Source organism: Rhinopithecus roxellana, chromosome 10, assembly GCF_007565055.1.
Source record: "Rhinopithecus roxellana isolate Shanxi Qingling chromosome 10, ASM756505v1, whole genome shotgun sequence".
NCBI lineage: Eukaryota > Metazoa > Chordata > Mammalia > Primates > Cercopithecidae > Rhinopithecus > Rhinopithecus roxellana.
In genome coordinates, this window is record NC_044558.1 from 96606943 (window position 1) to 96627262 (window position 20320).

General features: G+C 46.3%; 1 protein-coding gene across 1 annotated transcript in view; it reads left to right on the forward strand.

The window, feature by feature from the left end:
* Positions 1 to 15289: 15289 nt before the first annotated feature.
* Positions 15290 to 20320, forward strand: part of FOXN4 (forkhead box N4) — a 32378-nt gene continuing 27347 nt past the window's right edge. Inside the window, exons 1-2 of the mRNA XM_010360440.2 lie at positions 15290 to 15815; positions 16628 to 16716. Of these exons, the coding sequence (XP_010358742.2) occupies positions 16631 to 16716 (86 nt within the window). The 5' untranslated portion in view covers positions 15290 to 15815; positions 16628 to 16630. The remainder of the gene's footprint in view (positions 15816 to 16627; positions 16717 to 20320) is intronic.

The window sequence follows — 20320 nt, forward strand, 5'->3', positions numbered from 1 at the left end:
CGGAGAGTGGGGAAAAGAGAGGGAGAGCATTAGGCCAAATACTGAATGCACGTAGGGCTTAAAACCTAGGTGATTGGCCGGGCGCGGTGGCTCAAGCCTGTAATCCCAGCACTTTGGGAGGCTGAGGCGGACGGATCACAAGGTCAGGAGATCGAGACCATCCTGGCTAACAAGGTGAAACCCCGTCTCTACTAAAAACACAAAAATTAGACGGGTGTGGTGGCGGGCACCTGTAGTCCCAGCTACTCAGGAGGCTGAGGCAGGAGAATGGCGTGAACCTAGGAGGTGGAGCTTGCAGTGAGCCGAGATCACGCCATTGCACGTCAGCCTGGGTGACAGAGCAAGACTCCCATTGTGTAGGTTGCCTGTTCACTCTGATGCTAGCTTTTTTTTTTTTTTTTCCTGTGCAAAAGCTCTTTAATTAGATCCCATTTGTCCATTTTGGTTTTGTTGAAATTACTTTTGGTGTTTTAGTCATGAAGTCTTTGCCTATGCCTATGTCCTGAATGGTATTGTCTAGGTTTTCTTTTAGGGTTTTTATGGTTTTGGGTTTTACACTTAAGCCTTTAATCATCTTGAGTTAATTTTTATATGTCTTTAGGAAGAGGTCCAGTTTCAGTTTTCTGCATATGGCTAGCCAGTTTTCCCAGCACCATTTATTAAATAGGGAATCCTTTCCCCCTTGCTTGTTCTAGTTCAACCATTGTAGAAGACAGTGTGGCAATTCCTCAAGGATCTAGAACCAGAAATACCATTCGACCCAGCAATCCCATTACTGGGTAGATACCCAAAGGTTTATAAATCATTCTACTATAAAGACACATGCACACGTATGTTTATTGCAGCACTATTCACAATAGCAAAGACTTGGAACCAACTCAAATGCCCATCAGTGATAGACTAAAGGAAATATGGCACATATACACCATGGAATACCATGCAGCCATAAAAAGACTGAGATCATGTCCTTTGCAGGGACACAGATGAAGCTGGAAGCCTTATCCTCAGCAAACTAACACAGGAACAGAAAACCAACCAACACTTGTTCTCACTCATAAGTGGGAGCTGAACATTGAAAACACATAGGCACAGGCAGGGAAACACCATACACCAGGGCCTGTCGGAGAGTGGGGAAAAGAGAGGGAGAGCATTAGGCCAAATACTGAATGCACGTAGGGCTTAAAACCTAGGTGATTGGCCGGGCGCGGTGGCTCAAGCCTGTAATCCCAGCACTTTGGGAGGCTGAGGCGGACGGATCACAAGGTCAGGAGATCGAGACCATCCTGGCTAACACGGTGAAACCCCATCTCTACTAAAAAGTACAAAAAACTAGCCGGGCGAGGTGGCGGGCGCCTGTAGTCCCAGCTACTCCGGAGGCTGAGGCAGGAGAATGCCGTGAACCCGGGAGGCGGAGCTTGCAGTGAGCTGAGATCCGGCCACTGCACTCCAGCCTGGGCGACAGAGCGAGACTCCGTCTCAAAAAAAAAAAAAAAAAAAACCTAGGTGATGCGTTGATAGTATAGCAAACCACCATGGCACATGTGTACCTATGTAACAAACCTGCACTTTCTGCAAACGTATCCTGGAACTTAAAAATAAATTAGAATAAAAAGGAAATGGGAATGGAGGCTTTCTCAGATAAGGTGACAAATCTAGAAAGAAATCAGTGTTCACCCATTATCTTCACTCTTGGCTCCCTGAGCAGAATTTTAGACCCTAATATCAATTAGACAATTTTAATATCTAAGAGACATGTTGAAGAGGTGTGGTGTTTTGTCAAAAGTATCTTAATCATGGCAGGGGCAGCTTATAAAATAAGTTTGGCAGATTAGATTTTCCAGAGATATTCACAACAGTATCTCCCATCCTACTTGTTCTATACCTTGCCACTCCCCTATCAAAAGGTAGAGTGTAAGTCTCTCCCTTGAATCTAGGTGGCCTGTGACTCGCTTGTAACCAACAAAATGTGGCAGAAGGGACACTGTGTGGCTTCTGGAGCTAGATCAAAAACAGAGCTTCCATTGCAGGATCTGGTCCCTGAGGCCACCAAGCTGTAAGAAAGCCCAGCGCATGGAAAGGACACCTGTAGGCATTCTGGTCAGGTGGCCTCATCCTCCAGTCCCCCGAGTCCAGGAGCCAGGCATGACAGTGAGTCCGTCTTAGGATGACTTGAGATCAACTATCAAGTCACTCCCACCCCCGCCTTGGGGTCTTCCCCGCTGAGGCCCCAGACATTGAGGACTGAAGACAAGCCAGCTCTGTTGAACACTTTCTTTTTTTCTTTTTCTTGAGTCAGGGTCTCACTATGTTTCCCAGACTAATTTCAAACTCTTAGGCTCAAGGGATCCTTCCGCCTCAGCTTCCTAAAGTGTCGAGATTACAAATATTAGCCACCACACCTGACCAACCATTATACACTTTCTGAATTCCTTGCTCACCAAGTTGGTGAGAATAAAAGGATGATTTTTATGCCACTAAGTTTGGGGTGGTTTATCACTCCCCAGAAGTAACTGAAACAATAAGGAATAGACTTTCTTAACTGACCTCTATGAATCAAACCCTGACTCGTTACTGCTTTCCATACCCTGTTGGACACACTGATGCTACCAGGCATGCTGAACTGTCAAAAACAGATCTTCTAGAACTTTCTTACCTTAGGTCTGGGGCCAGCAGCATCAGTACCCTCTGGGAGCACTTAGAAATGAAAAACCCCAGATCCGCTCCCAGACTTAACTGAATCAGAATCTGCTTTTTAATAAGATCCCCAGGGGACCTAAGGACACTGGCAAGTTTGAGAAACAGGGCTCCCTAGAACATCTGTGCATTTCTGTTCCCACCAACAAATACAGGCAGCTCATACGAATTCAACTCAGCTGGTGGGAACAAAAATGCAAGGATGTTCTGTTTTTGTGCCCATGACACTTGCTGTTTTAATTAATTCATTTCAACTTCAGACAAACCAATGGAACCCAAGTGCATAGACATTTTTCAGTGTGTATTACAAAGACAGCCTGTGGGTTAATTTCCATTAAATTTGGTAAGGGGAGAAAACTGTAAAAGATCTAGGATAAAAACCGAGAACGTATTCTGTACTCAGATTGCTTTGCACATGTTAAGTCCCGATTCCACAATAAAGAAACTGACCCTGGGAATTACAGACAATTCATTATGGGTATAGTTTTTTGTTTTTGTTTGTTTGTTTGTTTGAGACAGAGTCTCGCTCTGTTGCCCAGGCTGCTGCGCAGTGGCGCAATCTCAGTTTACCGCAACCTCCGCCTCCTGGATTCAAGCGATTCTCCTGCCTCAGCCTCTCAGGTAGCCAGGACCACAGGCGCACACCACCACGCCCAGTTAATTTTTGTATGTTTAGTAGAGATGGGGCTTCACCATGTTGGCCAGGATGGTCTAGATCTACTGACATCGTGATCTGCCCGCCTCGGCCTCCCAAAGTGCTGGGATTACAGTGGTGATTTTTTTTTTTTTTTTTTTTTTTTCTGGAGACAGAGTCTCGCTTTGTCGCCTAGGCTGGAGTGCAGTGGCACGATCTTGGCTCACTGCAACCTCCGCCTCCTGGGTTCAAGAGATTCTCCTGCCTCAGCCTCTCAAGTAGCTGGGATTACAGGCACCCACCACCATGCCCGGCTAATTTTTGTATTTTTAGTAGAGACGGGTTTTCACCATGTTGGCCAGGATGGTCTGGATCTCTTGACCTCATGATCCACCCGCTTCAGCCTCTCAAAGTGCTGGGATTACAGGCGTGAGCCACCGCCCCCAGCCAAGGATCTTTAACAAGTCCTACCCAATATTCTTCTATATTATATATTGTTTGGGACTGATATTAATCCTTGTCTTCTAAACCCTTCTAGCATTTACCTTTGTATATGAAATGAGGCAGTAACTTATTTTTCTTCACATACAAAAGCAGTTTTTTCTTTTTGTTGAAACAGAGTCATGTTCTGTTGCCCAGGCTGGAGTGCAGTGATGTGATCTCTGCTCACTGCAACCTCAGGCTGGAGTGCAGTGGTGTGATCTCTGCTCACTGCAACCTCCTCCTCCCGGGTTCAAGCGATTCTCCTGGGTCAGCCTCCCAAATAGCTGAGATTACAGGCATATGCTACCACACCTGGCTATTTTTTTTTTTTTTTTGTATTTTTAATAGAGATGGGGTTTCATCATGTTGGCCAGGGTAGTCTAGAACTCCTGTCCTCGAGTGATCCCCCCACCTTAGCCTCCCAGAGTGCTGGGATTACAGGCATAAGCCATCATGTCCAGCCAGTTTTTTCTTTTGAGACAGAATCTTGCTCTGTCACCCAGTCTGGAGTGCAGTGGTACAATAACAGCTCCCTACAACCTCAAACTCCTGGGCTCAAGTGATCCTCCTACCTCTGCTTCCCAAGTAGCTGGGACTACAGGAACCTCCCACCATGCCCAACTATTTTTAATTTTTATTTTTTGTAGGAACAGTCTCTCAGTTGCCCAGGCTGGTCTCAAACTCCTGGGTTCAAGCAATCTTCCCACCTCAGTCTCTTAAAGCACTGGGATTGTAGGCATAAACCACTATGCCTGGCCAATAAATTTTATTTTAAATTTACACAGGGTTATGGCTACCATATTAGACAATGAAAGTCTAGCCAATTTAGTAACTGAAAAAAAAAAATCTGGGCCCGGCGCGGTGGCTCAAGCCTGTAATCCCAGCACTTTGGGAGGCCAAGACAGGCGGATCACGAGGTCAGGAGATCGAGACCATCCTGGCTAACACGGTGAAACCCCGTCTCTAAAAAAAACAAAACAAAACAAAAATACAAAAAACTAGCCGGGCGAGGTGGCAGGCGCCTGTAGTCCCAGCTACTCAGGAGGCTGAGGCAGAAGAATGGCGTAAACCCGGGAGGCGGAGCTTGCAGTGAGCTGAGATCCACCACTGCACTCTAGCCTGGGCGACAGAGCGAGACTCCGTCTCAAAAAAAAAAAAAAAATCTGTTTTGTTTACTCTCCAGTGTTCTAAGGTCAGTGGTTCTAAGCTGGGGGCAATTTTGCTCCTGAGCCCCAAGGAACGTTTATCATTATCTGGAGATAGTTTTGCTCATGATGTGGGCAACATCTAACATCTAGTGGCTAGAACCCAGGGAGCCACTAAATATCCTACAATGCCCAGAAAGTGCCCCCAAACAAAGAATGATCCAGCCCCAAATGTCTTTAACACCAAGACTGAGAACTCTGCCATAGGCCTTCCTCATGGTAAGCAAAGGTTTTCCTAACTAGTATCATTGTTATATTCATTTCCTTGATTTAATTGTGGTAAAAAAAAAAAAAAAAAAAAAAAAAAAAAAAACCACCTAACAAAATTTACCAACTTACCCATTCTAAGTGTACAGTTCATTAGTGTTACATTCACCTTGTCACCAGATCTCCAGAAGTTTTTCATCTTGAAAATTGGAAACTCTATACCTGTTAAACAAGCACTCCCCTTTTTTCCTTTTCCCCAACCCCCGACAACTACCACTCTGTTTCTGAGTCTGACTACTCTGCATATCTAAGTAGAATAATGCAGTCTGTCTTTTTTGTGACTAGTTTATTTCCCTTTGTGTAACATCTTCAAAGTTCATCCATGCTCTTGCGTGTGCCTGAATTTCCTTGTTAAGACTGAATAATATTCCATTGCATGGAGATGTCACGTTGTGCTTATCCACTCATCTGTTGATGGGCAGTTGGGTTGTTGGGCTGCTTCTACTTTTGGTTATTGTGAATAATGCTGCTATGAACATGAATATGCAAATATCTCTTTGAGATCCTGCTTTCCATTGTTTTGGGTATATGCTTAGAACATGGATGTATCATTTTCTTGATGAAATATACTTTTTGGTTTTGAATGATTTTAGAATGACAGAAAAGTTGCAAAGAAAATACAGAGTTCCCAAATGCCTCACACCTGATTTCCCCTCCCCTCACTCCTGTCTATCGTTTCACATGACTATGGTACATTTCTCACAAGTAAGACATCCACTTTGGTACATTCCTATCTAAACTCCAGACTTGATTTGGACTTTACCACCTTCCCCAGAAATGTTCTCTTTCTGCTGCAGGATCCAACTCAGGGCACCACATTGCATTTCACTGTCATGCCCGCCCAGTCGCTTCTGGTCTGGGACAGTGTCTCCTGCTTTCCTTGTTTTTCATGACCTTGACAATTTTGGAGTGTGTTGGTCTGGTCTATTGTAGAATGTGCCTCAACTTAGGGTTGTCTGATGTTTTTCCTCATGAGTTGACTGGGGTTATAGATTTTGGGGAAGAATAGCATGGAGGTGAAGCACCTCTGTGCCTTCATCATTTACCGGGGAAGCATGAGAGCCACTGACACCACTGCTGACCTTAACCTTTATCACCTGGTCAAGGTCATGTGTGCCAACCTGCTCCACTGCAAAGCTACTTTTTATTCCTCTCCATACTCTGTTCTTTGGAGGCCGGTCACCAAGACCAGCCAAACAGTGAAGGGAAGGAGTGAAGGGAAAATTAGCCTCCACTTCCTAGGGGAAGGAGCATCTACATTTATAAGGAATACTTATAAACTCTTTTGTAAGAAATATTTGTTTTATAATAAAATAGACTTTTTCCAATGTAGCATAAGAAATATGGCTACATTGGGATTCTAAGAAATATTTGTTTCTTCTCCTTCATGTAAATATTTCTTTAAGCAGCATTTACTCACAGATACTTGTTTTGTACTTTGGGTTATAACCTAAATTTGTTCAGCTTTGACCACTCCTTGCTTTTTAAAGCTATATACCAACAACTATATGTTTCGTTCGATACTTTAATGTATGTTTTAAACCTGATAGAAACAGACTTTTTCTAGGGAATAAATCTTGCTGCACAATGTCATAAATGTCATTGCTAACCGTGACAATAAAGGCTACCCTGGTCATTCTGAACAAGATGTTATCCAAACCTGGTGCCTGAAAGACCCAGTGCCTGAGAGACACAGTTGAAATGAGGACCAGTTGCACGTCACCTCTAGAATTACCCTGAGAAGCTTACAAGCATCCTCTCAAGACAGAGCTGTAAAACCCTTCTGGGAGGATAATTAATTGGTCCAATAGAGAGGACATTATCATTAACACTCAGCTGGTCCAACGCTGTCCCAAATCCCTGGCTGGGTTCAGGGATAAGCCATAAAACCAGGGTGGAGGCTATATCCCTAAAAGGAAACAAAGCTCTGTCTTCAGCCAGACACAGACATTCAGGTGCAACATCGCCTGTACTTTTATTTTGCTGTGAGCCCTACATCAAAAAGGTGGGTGGAAAAAGAATATTTAGGATAAACAACAGTTCATTGGAATAAAGCGTCTGTTTCTTGAGAAACCCTGAAAAAGGCCAGGGGAAGTGTGTTTTTCTCTGAGAATGTATTCTCCTGATTGCAAAGCTATTTCTCATCTTTGCATCTGAAATCAAACAGAGATTAGGAGAAGAACTTATTTGAACTTAAATTACTATCGAAATGGTTATTCTCTGATTTAAATTTTTAGTGAACAATTGGGTCATGAGACACCGTTTCTTTAAAAAATTAAATTATTTAAATGGAAACAGACTTATTACTTGGTTATTTCAGTCTCCAGCACATACTGGCTGGCCACTACTGTAAAGTGTGTAAAGCTTATACACACAAGATTGTTTGTCTAAGCGTGCCATTTTCATTCTCAACATCAAGCATGTCATGGAGTTTATAGTGACTCAGGCAAGTGACAGTTTCAAAATCAGGAGAATTGTACTTCAGAGTCAGTCCTTTTCATCTCAAGGGCAGATTAATTTTTGAGGCAATCAACACATCCCAGCTCATGCAATGCATGGCAACTTCCTTCCTGATGATTAGTGAATCTGCAGGTATTGGTTTTGATAATGAACTATCAGCAGAGCACATCTACCAAACCCTCACTGCCTCCTCCACTGTGCAGTTGCTCTTTAAACAAATTCGAATGGAATCTAAGCACTAAAGCTAAGCACACTGAAAGAACATTGCTATATATGCACTTGGTAGGTTTCAAAGCTCACAGAACAGACCACAGAATTTCACAAATGCAAGGTGATGAAACACACATTCTTAGGGACCTGAGGGTCCCAAACAAGTCAGGCGCTAGGACCTCCACCGTATTCTCCAGGCCCAAGTTGTGGAGGTCTTTTTGTCCGTTACACCCATGCATGTAATCAGCGATTGTTCCTATTGTAAATCCCAGATTCACCATCTGTATGCTCCAAAAGGCTGGGGGATTGTTAATACCCCGTCCCTATGGGATTAATCTGCAATTTCACACTAAATGATTTTTAAGTATAATTTGTTACAATGATACATTACCATTTCTAAAACAAACAGCCAGGATTGTTATGAGGCAAGTATCTGGGGAGTGCCACACTGGAACAAGTTTATATGCCACGGTTTCACGTTCACCTCACTTTAGACACAAATGGGAAGAGATGGGAAAAGCCCCATCTAGAACCTTGGGAATGGGCTGTTGGTAAGTGAACATGCCGCTTTTTTGTTACTGGTGAGCATGATCCGAACACACAATAGTGATAAGACTGAAAGAAAGTTCTCTAAGCAGTTCTTTAAAACCACTCAGGGTTGCTGGGTGTTTGCAGGATAAAGCTGTTTTGCAGTGAAAAGTACAAGTTTGGATTCTCTGTTGAGCAACGAACTATTTAAAAAGGCCCTTTTGTGGACAAAGGAAGAGCTCCCCCCGGCACCTAAATCAATCTGTGACATAAAAAAGAGGTGGCTTGAAGCATGAAGACAAGTTATGCATTTTCATGTAACACTCTTATTTTTGTCTTAGTTTATTCCACGAAAGATATTATTCCAATCAAAAGCTACCATGAATTTCAAAACACATTACACAGAAGAATAAACTTATTTGAAATCAAGTCTAAACAAGAGCGCCAAACACCCACCTCACAGCATCATCAGGAAGTCAGAATAAGATGTACAGAACTTAGCACGCTGTTGAAAGGATAGCCTATTCTTTTTATTAGCTACTGACAATTTTTCTGAAATTTTGATAGCAACATGGACACAGAAAATATTTTATTTTTGTCTCCACTGTATTATAAGACCAAAGAAAGACATGTTCCAAGACAAATGGCAAAGGCCCAAGTCTTGGGATTGGGTGATAAGGACTGGTGGGGTCTGGGGCATACTGAAAACCCTGAGACGAGCCCTGTAACAGGAGACAAGCTGCACTTGGTCCCAGCTGATAGCTATCTTGAGGGATCGTGGGCCTAGTGTGGCCAACTCTCCGATTTTTAAAGAAAAAACCCAACGTGTAGAATTTTAAAATGCTGGCATCTAATTCAAATTTTTAAAAAGAAAACCTGTGAGCCAGACAAAGCCTGTCTGTGGCTGAATGTGGCCTGTAGTTCCCTGGCTCAGGATCTCTGATTTGAAAAAACAGAAAAACAAATACAAAGATAATAGAATATAGAATAGAGTAATAGTCCCAGTCTAATAATGTAGACCCCGATTAGATATGGAATTATACATAAATGCACCTATAACATAGGTTCAAGGACTAGAGCAATAATCCTGCACGATATGAGAAAATAACACTAAAAGAGATATATAAAGTGGCCAAATTCAATCAGCTATAGAATTCAGAGGCAAGACAGCTTTTCCCTGATTGGTGAATGAAATTTCCTGATGGAAAATGAAGGCAAGGCCTTAGATTGGGTGAGGTGATGGATTCAGGACAGAAGACAAGGGCCCTGAGTATTTTTTATTTTGTTTTTGAGACAAGGTCTTGGTTGTAGCCCAGGCTGGAGCCCAGGCTGGAGTGCAGTGGCACAATCATGGCCTACTGCAGCCTCTGCCTCCTGGGCTCAAGCAATCCTCCTACCTCAGCCTCCTGAGTAGCTGGAACTACAGACGCATGCCACCACACCTGGCTAAAAATTTTTGTGTTTTTTGTAGAGATGATGTTTTACCATGTGGCCCAAGCTGGTCTCGAATTCCTGGGCTCAAGTGATCTGCTGACCTTGCTCTCCCAAAGTGCTGGGATTACAGGTGTGAGCCCAGCCAACTTGATTATTCTTTACTTTTTTGGGGGCCAATCTAGCTACAGAACAAGAAGCGCCATTAGAAACACTGTCACCTGGAAACACAGCCCTTGCTTGTTGAGCACCTTCTAGCATCAGGTGCTGTCTTTAAGCCTCTCAGAGTCCTGAAAGATGAGTGGTGGTATTCCTTTTTGAGAGATGGGGAAGTGAGAGTGCAGCGAATAACTTGTACAGAAACACTCAGCCAGAGGGGACTAAGGGAGGGACAGCTTTGAGACTTGAACCTCGTCTGCCTCACAGCAGAGCCATCATGAAGCCCTTTTCCTAGAGGGCTGTCACTCCATTAAGAGTCTGCCAGCAGCAGGGAATGGGTGGTTTTGAGCAAATATTCTAATTCATATGGAATCACTGTGTTAACACGACATGGATTATTCACTTGCCAACAATAAAACATGCTTAAGGTTAAGATGATGCCAATTTGTCATGTCTTTGATGATTCAGAAGGTATCTCAGAATTTTCCAGGGCCTGGTGAGTATCCATTAGCAGCATAACAATGTAGATAGATATTCAGTAATACCAGCCAAGAGACAGCTCAGATTTAAAAAAAAAAAAAAAAGCTTAAAAAAAAAAGAAAAAAGTAAAAAAGGCCGGTCACGGTGGCTCACGCCTGTAATCCCAGCACTTTGGGAGGTCAAGGTGAGCAGATCACTTGAGGTCAGGAGTTCTAGACCAGTCTGGACAATATGGTGAAACCCTGTATCTACTCAAAATACAAAAATTAGCCAGGCATGGTGGTGCACGCCTGTAATCCCAGCTACTCAGGAGCCCGAGGCAGAAGAATCACTTGAACCGGGGAGGCAGAGATTGCATTGAGCCAAGATCCTACCACTGCACTCCTGCCTGGAGAAAGAGAAACTCTGTCTAAAAAAAGAAAAGAAAAAACACTCTAAAGAAAACACTTTTCATAAAGGAGTGCCTGGACATAGTGACTAAAACAACCACAAAATTAAATGAGGTTACTATAAAAGGATGGAAAAGAATTTTTAAAAATGCTCTTGCAACTTGCCCAGTGCACATTTGTGGATCATAGTTCATAACGGGCTTGATTTTGTTAGCTGCTGTCCACTTTTCTGGGAAGTAGAAAAGAACAGTGATGGACCTAGATCTGAGGTGGTAGGATATCACAAAGGTGCAAAGACATTAGAGTATTCCCTTCCTGGAAACATCCAAGGGTTTAGCATCCTCTTATTAAATAATACATATGACAACAATGATAAGCAGCTCTTCTGCAATCACATTTCCAAAGAGAACAATTATGCACATATCAGTTATGCTAACAGTAGCGGAGATCAATGACCAGTGTATTTTCATGGTCTCCTAAAGGGGAAAAAATAATCTGTGCTCCTGTCTTCCGAAGTTGTTGGACATTAAATGGTGGCTCCACAGTGCTACAGAACTGTACATCTAGGAAACCAGAATCTGAAATTACTGGCATGCACCTTGGAGAGGGGGCACTGGATAAACTCTCCTGTGAGAACTTGTGAGTTTTCTTGTGTCTGTTTTTACAGGTTCTCACTCTGTTGCCCAGGCTGGAGTGCAGTAGTGCAATCTTAGCTCACTGCAGCCTCAACCTCCAGGGGCTCAAAGCAATCCTCCCATCTCAGCCTCCCAAGTAGCACCACCATACCATGCACCACCATACCATGCCTGGCTAATTTTTTTTTTTGTAGAGACAAAGTCTCACCATGTTGCCAGGCTGGTCTCAAACTCCTGAGCTCAAGCATCCACCTGCCTTGGCCTCCCAAAGTGCAGGGATTACAGCCCTGAGCCACCACACCCGGCCTCCATTGAGAACTTTCTTATAAGAAAATATCACTTAGCTTTTAGGAATTGACAAAGCAAGGGGAAAAAGTGCCTATAAATCTCCAGGGTACTTACTATGTGCCAGACACAGCCCAGGGTGCTGTGGCCCTGGAGGGTTCTAGTTTAATGGTTCATGAAAACAAACAAACGAAAAAAAAGACCTTGGTATTTCTGCTTCATAAACATGCCCTGCAGTTCACCAGACCAAGCCAATGGTCAGGGTCAAAGAAAGCGACCTGATCATTACTACAAATCACATATTCCAGACCTCACTCCCTTTTCCTCCTCACCATTGGAAAACTAGACCAATAAGCAACGCAAAAGTCAAGGACTTGGGGAAAAAGGAGAAGAAATGGTCATGATCTGTTAATAAAAACTGAACTAGGCCGGGCGCGGTGGCTCACGCCTGTAATCCCAGCACTTTTGGATCATGAGGTCAGGAGATTGAGACCATTTTAGCTAACATGGTGAAACCCCGTCTCTACTAAAAAAAACAAAAAAACAAAAAATTAGCCGGGCATGGTGGCGGGTGCCTGTAGTCCCAGCTACTTGGGAGGCTGAGGCAGAAGTATGGCATGAACCTGGGAGGTGGAGCTTGCAGTGAGCCGAGATCATGCCACTGCACTCCAGCCTGGGTCACAGAGCCAAACTCTGATTAAAAAAAAAAAAAAATTCCAAAAAACAAAAAAACAAAAAACTGAATTTCTTGATCAAATAAAACCTGCTTTCAGCTTGCCAAGTGAGTTAATAATCTTAATCCTTCAGTATAAACACTGTTTCTACACATTACATGTAAGGAACTGGTGTTCCCATTTATGATTGAGTTGGTTTATAAGCTTATCAGCATCATGAACAAATATTTCTTACATAGCCATGGGCACCTTAGTGTTGAACAAACCATGCAGATAACAGATCAGGCAGATAACTACACTGCTTAACTATCAAACCTAAGCAACCAAGACGCAGATTAGAGCATTTTCCACTGCATAGAACTGGAAAGGAAAGCCAAAGCCACATACCTATTGCTTTTTCTTTGTTCTGCAAGATTTCCTGTACAATCAGAGGTCTGGTAAATTGGGTTTATGTTGGGCCTCGTAGAAAACGTGCTATGAGGGAATCTGAAGAAATCAGGACCAATATAAGGCCCGGGATCCTCTCCCTACACCGGAGCAAAGGAAAAACGTGCTATGAGGGAATCTGAAGAAATCAGGACCAATATAAGGCCCGGGATCCTCTCCCTACACCGGAGCAAAGGAAAAACGTGCTATGAGGGAATCTGAAGAAATCAGGACCAATATAAGGCCCGGGATCCTCTCCCTACACCGGAGCAAAGGAAACGTGTAATGAAGCTATGGATGCAGGTGAATTTCACATTCTTTCATTTAAACAAGAAAAAAAAAAAGGTGGGTATTGGCCGCCTTTAGCTCGGTGAAAGCATCACCTAGTACAGGTGTCCTCATTTGCTTGACCATAAAATCACCTGAGGCACTTGTTAAAAAATAAAGATTCCTAAGCCTTGCATTTTATGGTTCCGACGTCACCCCAGGTGACTTACAATTGCAAAATGCCATGTATTTATAAAAGGGAAAAACAGATTGATGTAACAAAGTAAAAGCAGGGTTTTTGTTAAGTTTCCTGGATTTTGTAGCAGTAGGTGTTTTAGTGGCAATATTTTTACCAACCAGTCCTGAAGCAGTGAACTAAAAAATCTCAAATTTTTAATTAAATGACCTCCCCAAACACCTTCAACCTCCCGCCCCACTCCTTTGCTGGTGGGAGGGGCTGTCTTTTAGTGAAGGATTCTTGCTTTTCTTTTCCATATTTCATGAGTCTACAGAACTTAGACTGGATGCCTTTTATTTTAAAAACTTAACTGAATCCATCAGCTTTCAGAAGAGACCATTTCTTTCCAAACCATTCTGAAGATATAAAATTATACTCAATGAAAAGGATTGTGACCTCAAAAGGAGGCTGTCAAGTCACCCACGTTTTCTTACAACTCCAAGAAGGATTAACAGAAATAAACCCAAATGCTTTGAATGCTTACAACTTGACTGGTGAATTAATTATGTGTCATTCAGGGTCATTCAAAGCAACAAACTATGTAAACCACTTTCCTAGCCGGTCAAAACACATTTTAAATACATGCTGGTCGGGGGAGATGAAAACTGAGAAAGTTTCATGACTGTGACCTCAACTAACATCTGTAAACTACATCTTTTACCTCCCTAGAGAATGAAAGCTGATCTATTTACTCCTGGCAGAGAAGAAAGAAGGAAAGACGTCCAGGTGCTACCAGAAAACCATTTGTGAGGACATGGACCAGTGCCAAGGTCACAGCCCACCTGAATAGAACTTGAAATCCAGGCACACCCAGTCCAGGGGAGCCCTGAGTTCTTCCTGAACTTAAACACCGGGTTAAAAAAAAAAAAAAGTTTCACAGTCACAGGTGCAGGGACACTGGTCCTCTGCCCGCTGCGAAGTAGATAACGCGAGGACAGCCTCAAAACAACTCCATACGCTTCGGGTGCCTGAGCCTCACTCGGTGGGGGCGGCGCAGACGTTCACGTGCAGTATGCGAGCTGGGGCGGTGCGGGAGCCCGCGCTCTGCCGGTGCGCCCCCGACCCACTCACTGCCGCTCGGGGCTTCGGGTTCCCCCCATGCAAAAGGGGGACCATGCTATGTCATCAAGGGCTGATGCGAAGAAAAACCCAGAAGGAGGCATCAATAAGTAACGAAAGAAAAGGGGTGGCCGTGCCTAATATCGTCGCTGCCGTGGCAATTACTGCAACGGAGGCTCGAGAGTTAGGGCGTCAGAAACGCAAACTTCCCAGGGGACGAAACTCATCCAAGCCTCCTAAGGGGGCTGTGGAGACCTCTGCCCGCGCTGGGCCCCGCCGCCGTCCGCCGTCCGCGCCACCTTTCCCGCGGCGGGCTCCAGGCGGGGCGGGGCAGCGGCGGCGCGGGCCGGGCGGCGGGGAAGGGCGGGAGCGCGGTTGCACCCGCGGGCCACTGTCCCCAACGGCTGCGCTGGGCTCGCGGCGCCGTACCCCGAGCGCCGCAGCGTCCGCCACCGCTACCGCCGTCGTCGCGGCTGCCTGGGCCGCCGAGCCCCGCCGCGCTCGCTCCGGGCGGGCTCACCCTCCCGGCGGGACAGGGGGGCGCAGCGAGTAGTCCCGGGGCGCCCTCCTCGCCTCGCCGCCGCGCTCGGCCCGGCCCCCCCTCGCGGCCCCAGCAGGTGGAGGCGCCCCGCGCCCCCTTACCCGCTCCGCAGCCCCCTCCCGCCGCGCGCCAGCCCGCGCGGGCGCAACTTTCTTAAAGGGACAGGTGGCCCGAATCCGTGTCCACCTGGGGCCCGGTCTCTGCCTCCTGGCCCGTCACCCACTTTGCGGGAGAGAGGGGGTTGCAACAGATTTTTCCGCCAGCCCACGTCCTTTGCCCCAGGCCAGGGACGGGATTGCAAGTTTTAACGCACCCAGCCTCCTTTTGCAACTTAATTCCCTTGGCCGAAATCACCCTCCCACTGCTCCTCAACGCATGCTCGCGGGCATGCAGTTGTTGTCACTGTTGGCAAAGTTTGAAGAGGGGTCCCTACCCCTGCACCCCTCCGCCCCGCCCCCTCACACACACCCCCAGAACCCCGGGGCGTGCAAGGCTCGCGGCTGCTGGGAAACGCCCGCTGCAATCCCCTTGACCCTGCCCTGTAACTGACCCTTGGGGAAAAGCCCCCCGCACGGCTACTGCGCATGCTCTGAGCTGGACAGCTCCAGAGAGGGAAATTTAAAAACGGTTTGAGCTGCGACGGCGGCCAAATTGCGGAACGCGAGGGGCGAGCGCGAGGGAGCCCCCCTCCGGAACCCCTGCCCGCCCCCGGAGTGCCGGCAGCGGCGGCCCCGCGAGGATCGGCTCCAGGTACCGCCTTGCAGGGTCGGCTTTGCTCCCTCCTCCCGGGCAATGCCGGGCATTGCATTTCCAGGGTAGAGACCCGGGCGCAGGGGCTGCGGGGCCGCCTCCCTCTGCTCCCTTTTCCTCCTTCCTGGGAATCCTTCGATGGCTTTGGGGGCGGAACTGGGAGTCTTTGGTGGGCTCTTATGTTGGTTCAGGCTTGGAGTTTGAGAAACTTAGGGAACTCAAATTTTTTTTTTTTTTATTTAAGGCAGTGTTTGTGTGTTGCGGGGGTGGGGGTGGTTGGACTGGTTTTCCAATAAGGACTTGTGGCATTTCTGAAGGCATTTCCAGGGCAGGAGCTTGCGGGGATTATTCCCTTTGCAAGTGGGAATTTGTTCCCCCAGAGAAATACACATGTCACATCCAGCTGCCCCTTATTTTCAAGGTGATCATAACCAAACTGAGGTTGAAAACATAAGGCTTGGAAGGAAATCGGTTTTTCTGATTCCTATTTTGTGAGTCCACAATTTCCGGGATTTGACGTTTGGATTCTAGAGGCTTCCCCTGCTCTTTCCCCATTAATTCGAAAGAAGCGGGAATTTCACTTCATTCTCTTCATTTGCTTCTAAAACCCTGTAGAATTGCCCTGGGAAAGTGACCTGAGATGCCCAGGAATGCTCTAGAACTTTTTTTCTTTAAAGAAAAAAAAAAAAAAAAAAGAGTGTTCTGTGAGTTGATTGCGCTCCATCTTTCTGAATTGCGGGAAAAGTGTGGGTTTCTGCCTTGTCCATATCGTCGCTGACGGGAGCTTTGTTTTCTGCTTGTCTTTTCCCAAGGAGATGATAGAAAGTGACATCTCATCCATAATGTCAGGAATTATTCGAAACTCAGGGCAAAATCACCACCCCTCTCCACAGGAATACAGGTGAGGGCTCCAACAATAACAAACTGTATATTTTTTAATTGCTCAAAGTGTTTATATGCTGTTTATGGTTTCTGAAACTGCCCAAGAACTATTGTTATGTCCAATTGTGTGATTTTTGCAGGAGAGCTGGAAGGTGTTGATTTCAATGTTGATCTTGCTAAGGGTGTCTGGGCCACAATCTGGCCCAGTGGGACCACGAAATGCCTTCTGTCTCCTGTCCCCTCCAAAAGAGGTCCCTTTCTGCATTTGATACTATTTGGGCATCCTGGTGAATGACAATAGCAGCTACTGCTTCCCCTCCAGTGGCCTTAATGGGCCCTGTGGGAAATGCTCCCCACCCCACCCCCACCCCCCCGGCCAAAAAAAAACAAAAAACAAACAAACAAAAAAAACACCCTTCTGGGAGGAATTGGCTTCTATCCTCTCCATGGATGTTAAGAAAGTAGTCAGATCTGCTAGGTTCTCAGCCAGTCTGTGTGACATTCAGCAAGTTCGTTGCCCTGGGCCTCACTTCCTCATCATTTAATTGATCTTGTTGAATTAGATGATCTTAAGGTCTCTTCTAGGCCTCATGTGTTTGAAGAGTAAATTAGATGGAAACTGAGGCCAAAAGAAGTTATTTCTTGAAACAGGGTGAAGCAAGGTACAAGTGAGAGGATGCACGGAAGCCTTCAGAGCCCTTCTCTTTTTTTTTTTTTTTTTTTTTTTTTGTCTTCAAACCTCATAGCCGAAAAGGCTTTTAGGGGATCAACCAGTCTGTGCACCCCCTGTTTTTTACAGTTGGGGAAACTGAGGCCAAGAAAGGAGAAAGGGCTTGTCCAAGGTCTCCAGGAGGGAAAAGGAAGAAAAGGAAGGACCTGGAGTCCCTTCCTGGCCTCTCTCCCCTTGAGGCCAAGGAGCCCTGACCTGGTTTCCAGGGCTCCCCCGACAAAGCAAGCAACATGTCTGTAGGCTGAGGGGGCACAGTCCAGATTACAGAATGGGGACAGGACCAGGGCTGGCCTGGGAAGAGCAGGCTGTCACCTCCTATCAGCCCTGTTTACCCAGGGGTTGTCTGGCCCCCCGGGGTCACTGCAGCTCACCAGCAGTGCCTGCTGGGGCAGACCACAGCCCCCAATTAGAGGGAGGCTGCTTCCTGAGGGCTGTGGGCCTGGAGGCTGCCTTCTGAGATCCAAATGAGGACACAGATTCAAATAGCTATTTGCAGAGAGCCTGCTGTGTTCAGAGCTGGGGCCAGGTACGTGGCAGTTTGCAAGCACCTACTGTGTGCCATTCCCCATCACTCACCTCATCTCAGGAGATTGCTCTGATGAGCTCTGTTGTATAGGTGAGGAAACTGAGGCTCAGAAAAATGAAATGGCTTCTCCCAAGATCACACAGCCAGGGGCCTCTAGGCTTCCTTCCAGCACTCACAGGGTTTAAATAATGCCAAGTGAGTTAGTGGCAGTGTAAGGGTTAGCAGCTTGGGCTCTCAAGTCCATTATAATCCCAACCTCTCTGGCTGTGTGGAGCTCTCTGAGTGCCCGCTTCTTCATCTGTAGAATGGAGACAGAAATAGTACCCACTGCATGGAGTTGTTATGACAATTTAGTAATCATTTTTGGCTCTGCTCTTCACCAGTTATGAGCACATTCACCTGTGAACTTTCATAGTTTTGTACAATGGGGATAATAAAAGCTAGCTCTGGAGGGTTAAATGAGATATGTATCATATTATCTATGAAGATACCTGACACCCAGCAGGCACAGAACGTATCCAGGGTGAATCTACCTCTGCCTTCCTATCTGCAAGCCTGGGCGAGCTCATCCTTCCTCCAGGGTGGCTTTAAGAGCTCAAAGACATTGAATCTTACTGTTACCTAAAAGCACCCCTTAAAAGCACCGGAGATAGGGGAGTCAGAGAGTGAGAACAACTGCTAGGATTCAGACACATGTAGGTTCAAAGCCCAGCTTTAGGCAGGGCCAGTGACTTGGTTTCATTTCTCATCTTTAAAATGGGCATGATCATGGCTCTTCCCTCATGCAGTTGCTGGGAGGATTAAGTAAATAAAGCGTGTAGAGCAAGAAACACATAATCAGTAGTTGCTGTTGCTGTTACCACTTAGTTACATTAGAGAGTCTGGCTTCCTGCAAGAGACACGTCTATGGAGGGCTTTCACGATGGGAAGTGAGGAGGAACTTGGAGGGAGGGAGAAACCCTGAATCCAGGTGCCCAGGTGCTGCCCGGGAGGGGCTCCCACCAGACTCGCCCTGGAGTCTTGGCCCCATTCATCTGGGCCACCCAGCTGACAAACTGTCTGGGGTACTAAGCAGCTGCCCTTCTCCAAAAACAGGGCAGGGCAAGCAGAGAGCGTCTTGGGGCCTGGCAATGCCTAGCCAGTCCACTGCCCAGCTAGCAGGGGTCAGGGGTAGGGAAGTGGGGAGGAGAAGCAGGCCTGTTCCCATCAGCACTGGATCCGGAGGTGCCCAGGCTCCTGATCTGGTGAAAGCCTTTCCTGTTCACATGGATTCAGGGCTGTTTGTTTGTTTTGGTTTTGTTTTGTGTGTGTGTGTGTGTGTGTGAGTCACTCTGTCACCCAGGCTTGGAGTGCAGTGGTGTGAACTCAGTTCACTGCAACCTCCACCTCTCGGCCTCAAGCAATTCTGCCTCAGCCTCCCTAGTAGCTGGAATTATAGGCGAGAGCAACTGTACCTGGCTAATTTTTGTATTTTTAGTCGAGACAGGGTTTTGCCATGTTGGTCAGGCTGGTCTCAAACTCCTGACCTCAGGTGATCCACCTGCCTCGACCTCCTCCCAAAGTGCTGGGATTATAGGCGTGAACCACCATGCCCATCTGTGTTCTTATATCTAACGGCCAGAGTATCCAGAAGGCAAAATAACATAATAATAATAACAATAATAATAGCAGCTGGTGGTTTCTTAACCTTTTACTGCCTGCCTTGCCTGTGCCAGGCTCTTGGCATAAATCCCCATCAAATCCCCAAAACCACCCTGTGAGGGTACCACTCTTGGGCCCATTTGGTGAATGAGGAAACCAAGGCTGAGCCTGTTTATATGGCTTAACAAGTTGGCACAGCTCGTCATGGATACAGTGGAGACTTGGCCCCAAAGCAGTTGCACCCTGAGAGTATTTGTAACCACCATCTGTGACCACTGGCCCCAGGTCCCACTGGCCATGAGCATGGGTGCTGGAACAGAATAAGCTGCTCCATCACCTCACCGCTGTATGACCCTGGACGAGTCACTGCCTCTCTCTGAGCCTCAGGTTCTTCATCAGTGAAATGGAGCCACCCAATTCTCAGGTTTGCTGGAAGGATTCTGTATCTCAAGGGGGTGAAGGCACTCAGAGGGGCCTGGGAGAGAGTGCTTTCTTGCGGAGGGGGTTTTCTGATTACACAGTGACTTCCCGCTTCCAACCACTCCCATTTTTCTCCCCAAATAATAGCCCAGGAGAAGTGTATGGGCTTCTCATTCACCCTCCCACATCTCCAGAGAAGGGCTCCAAGGACCACGCAGGCTGTGGGTCCAGCCTCTTGTGCAGCCGCCTGGCTCTCCATCCCCCTGGGGCCGAGTTTGGCCGTTAATTTTCAATGGCTGTGTGCAG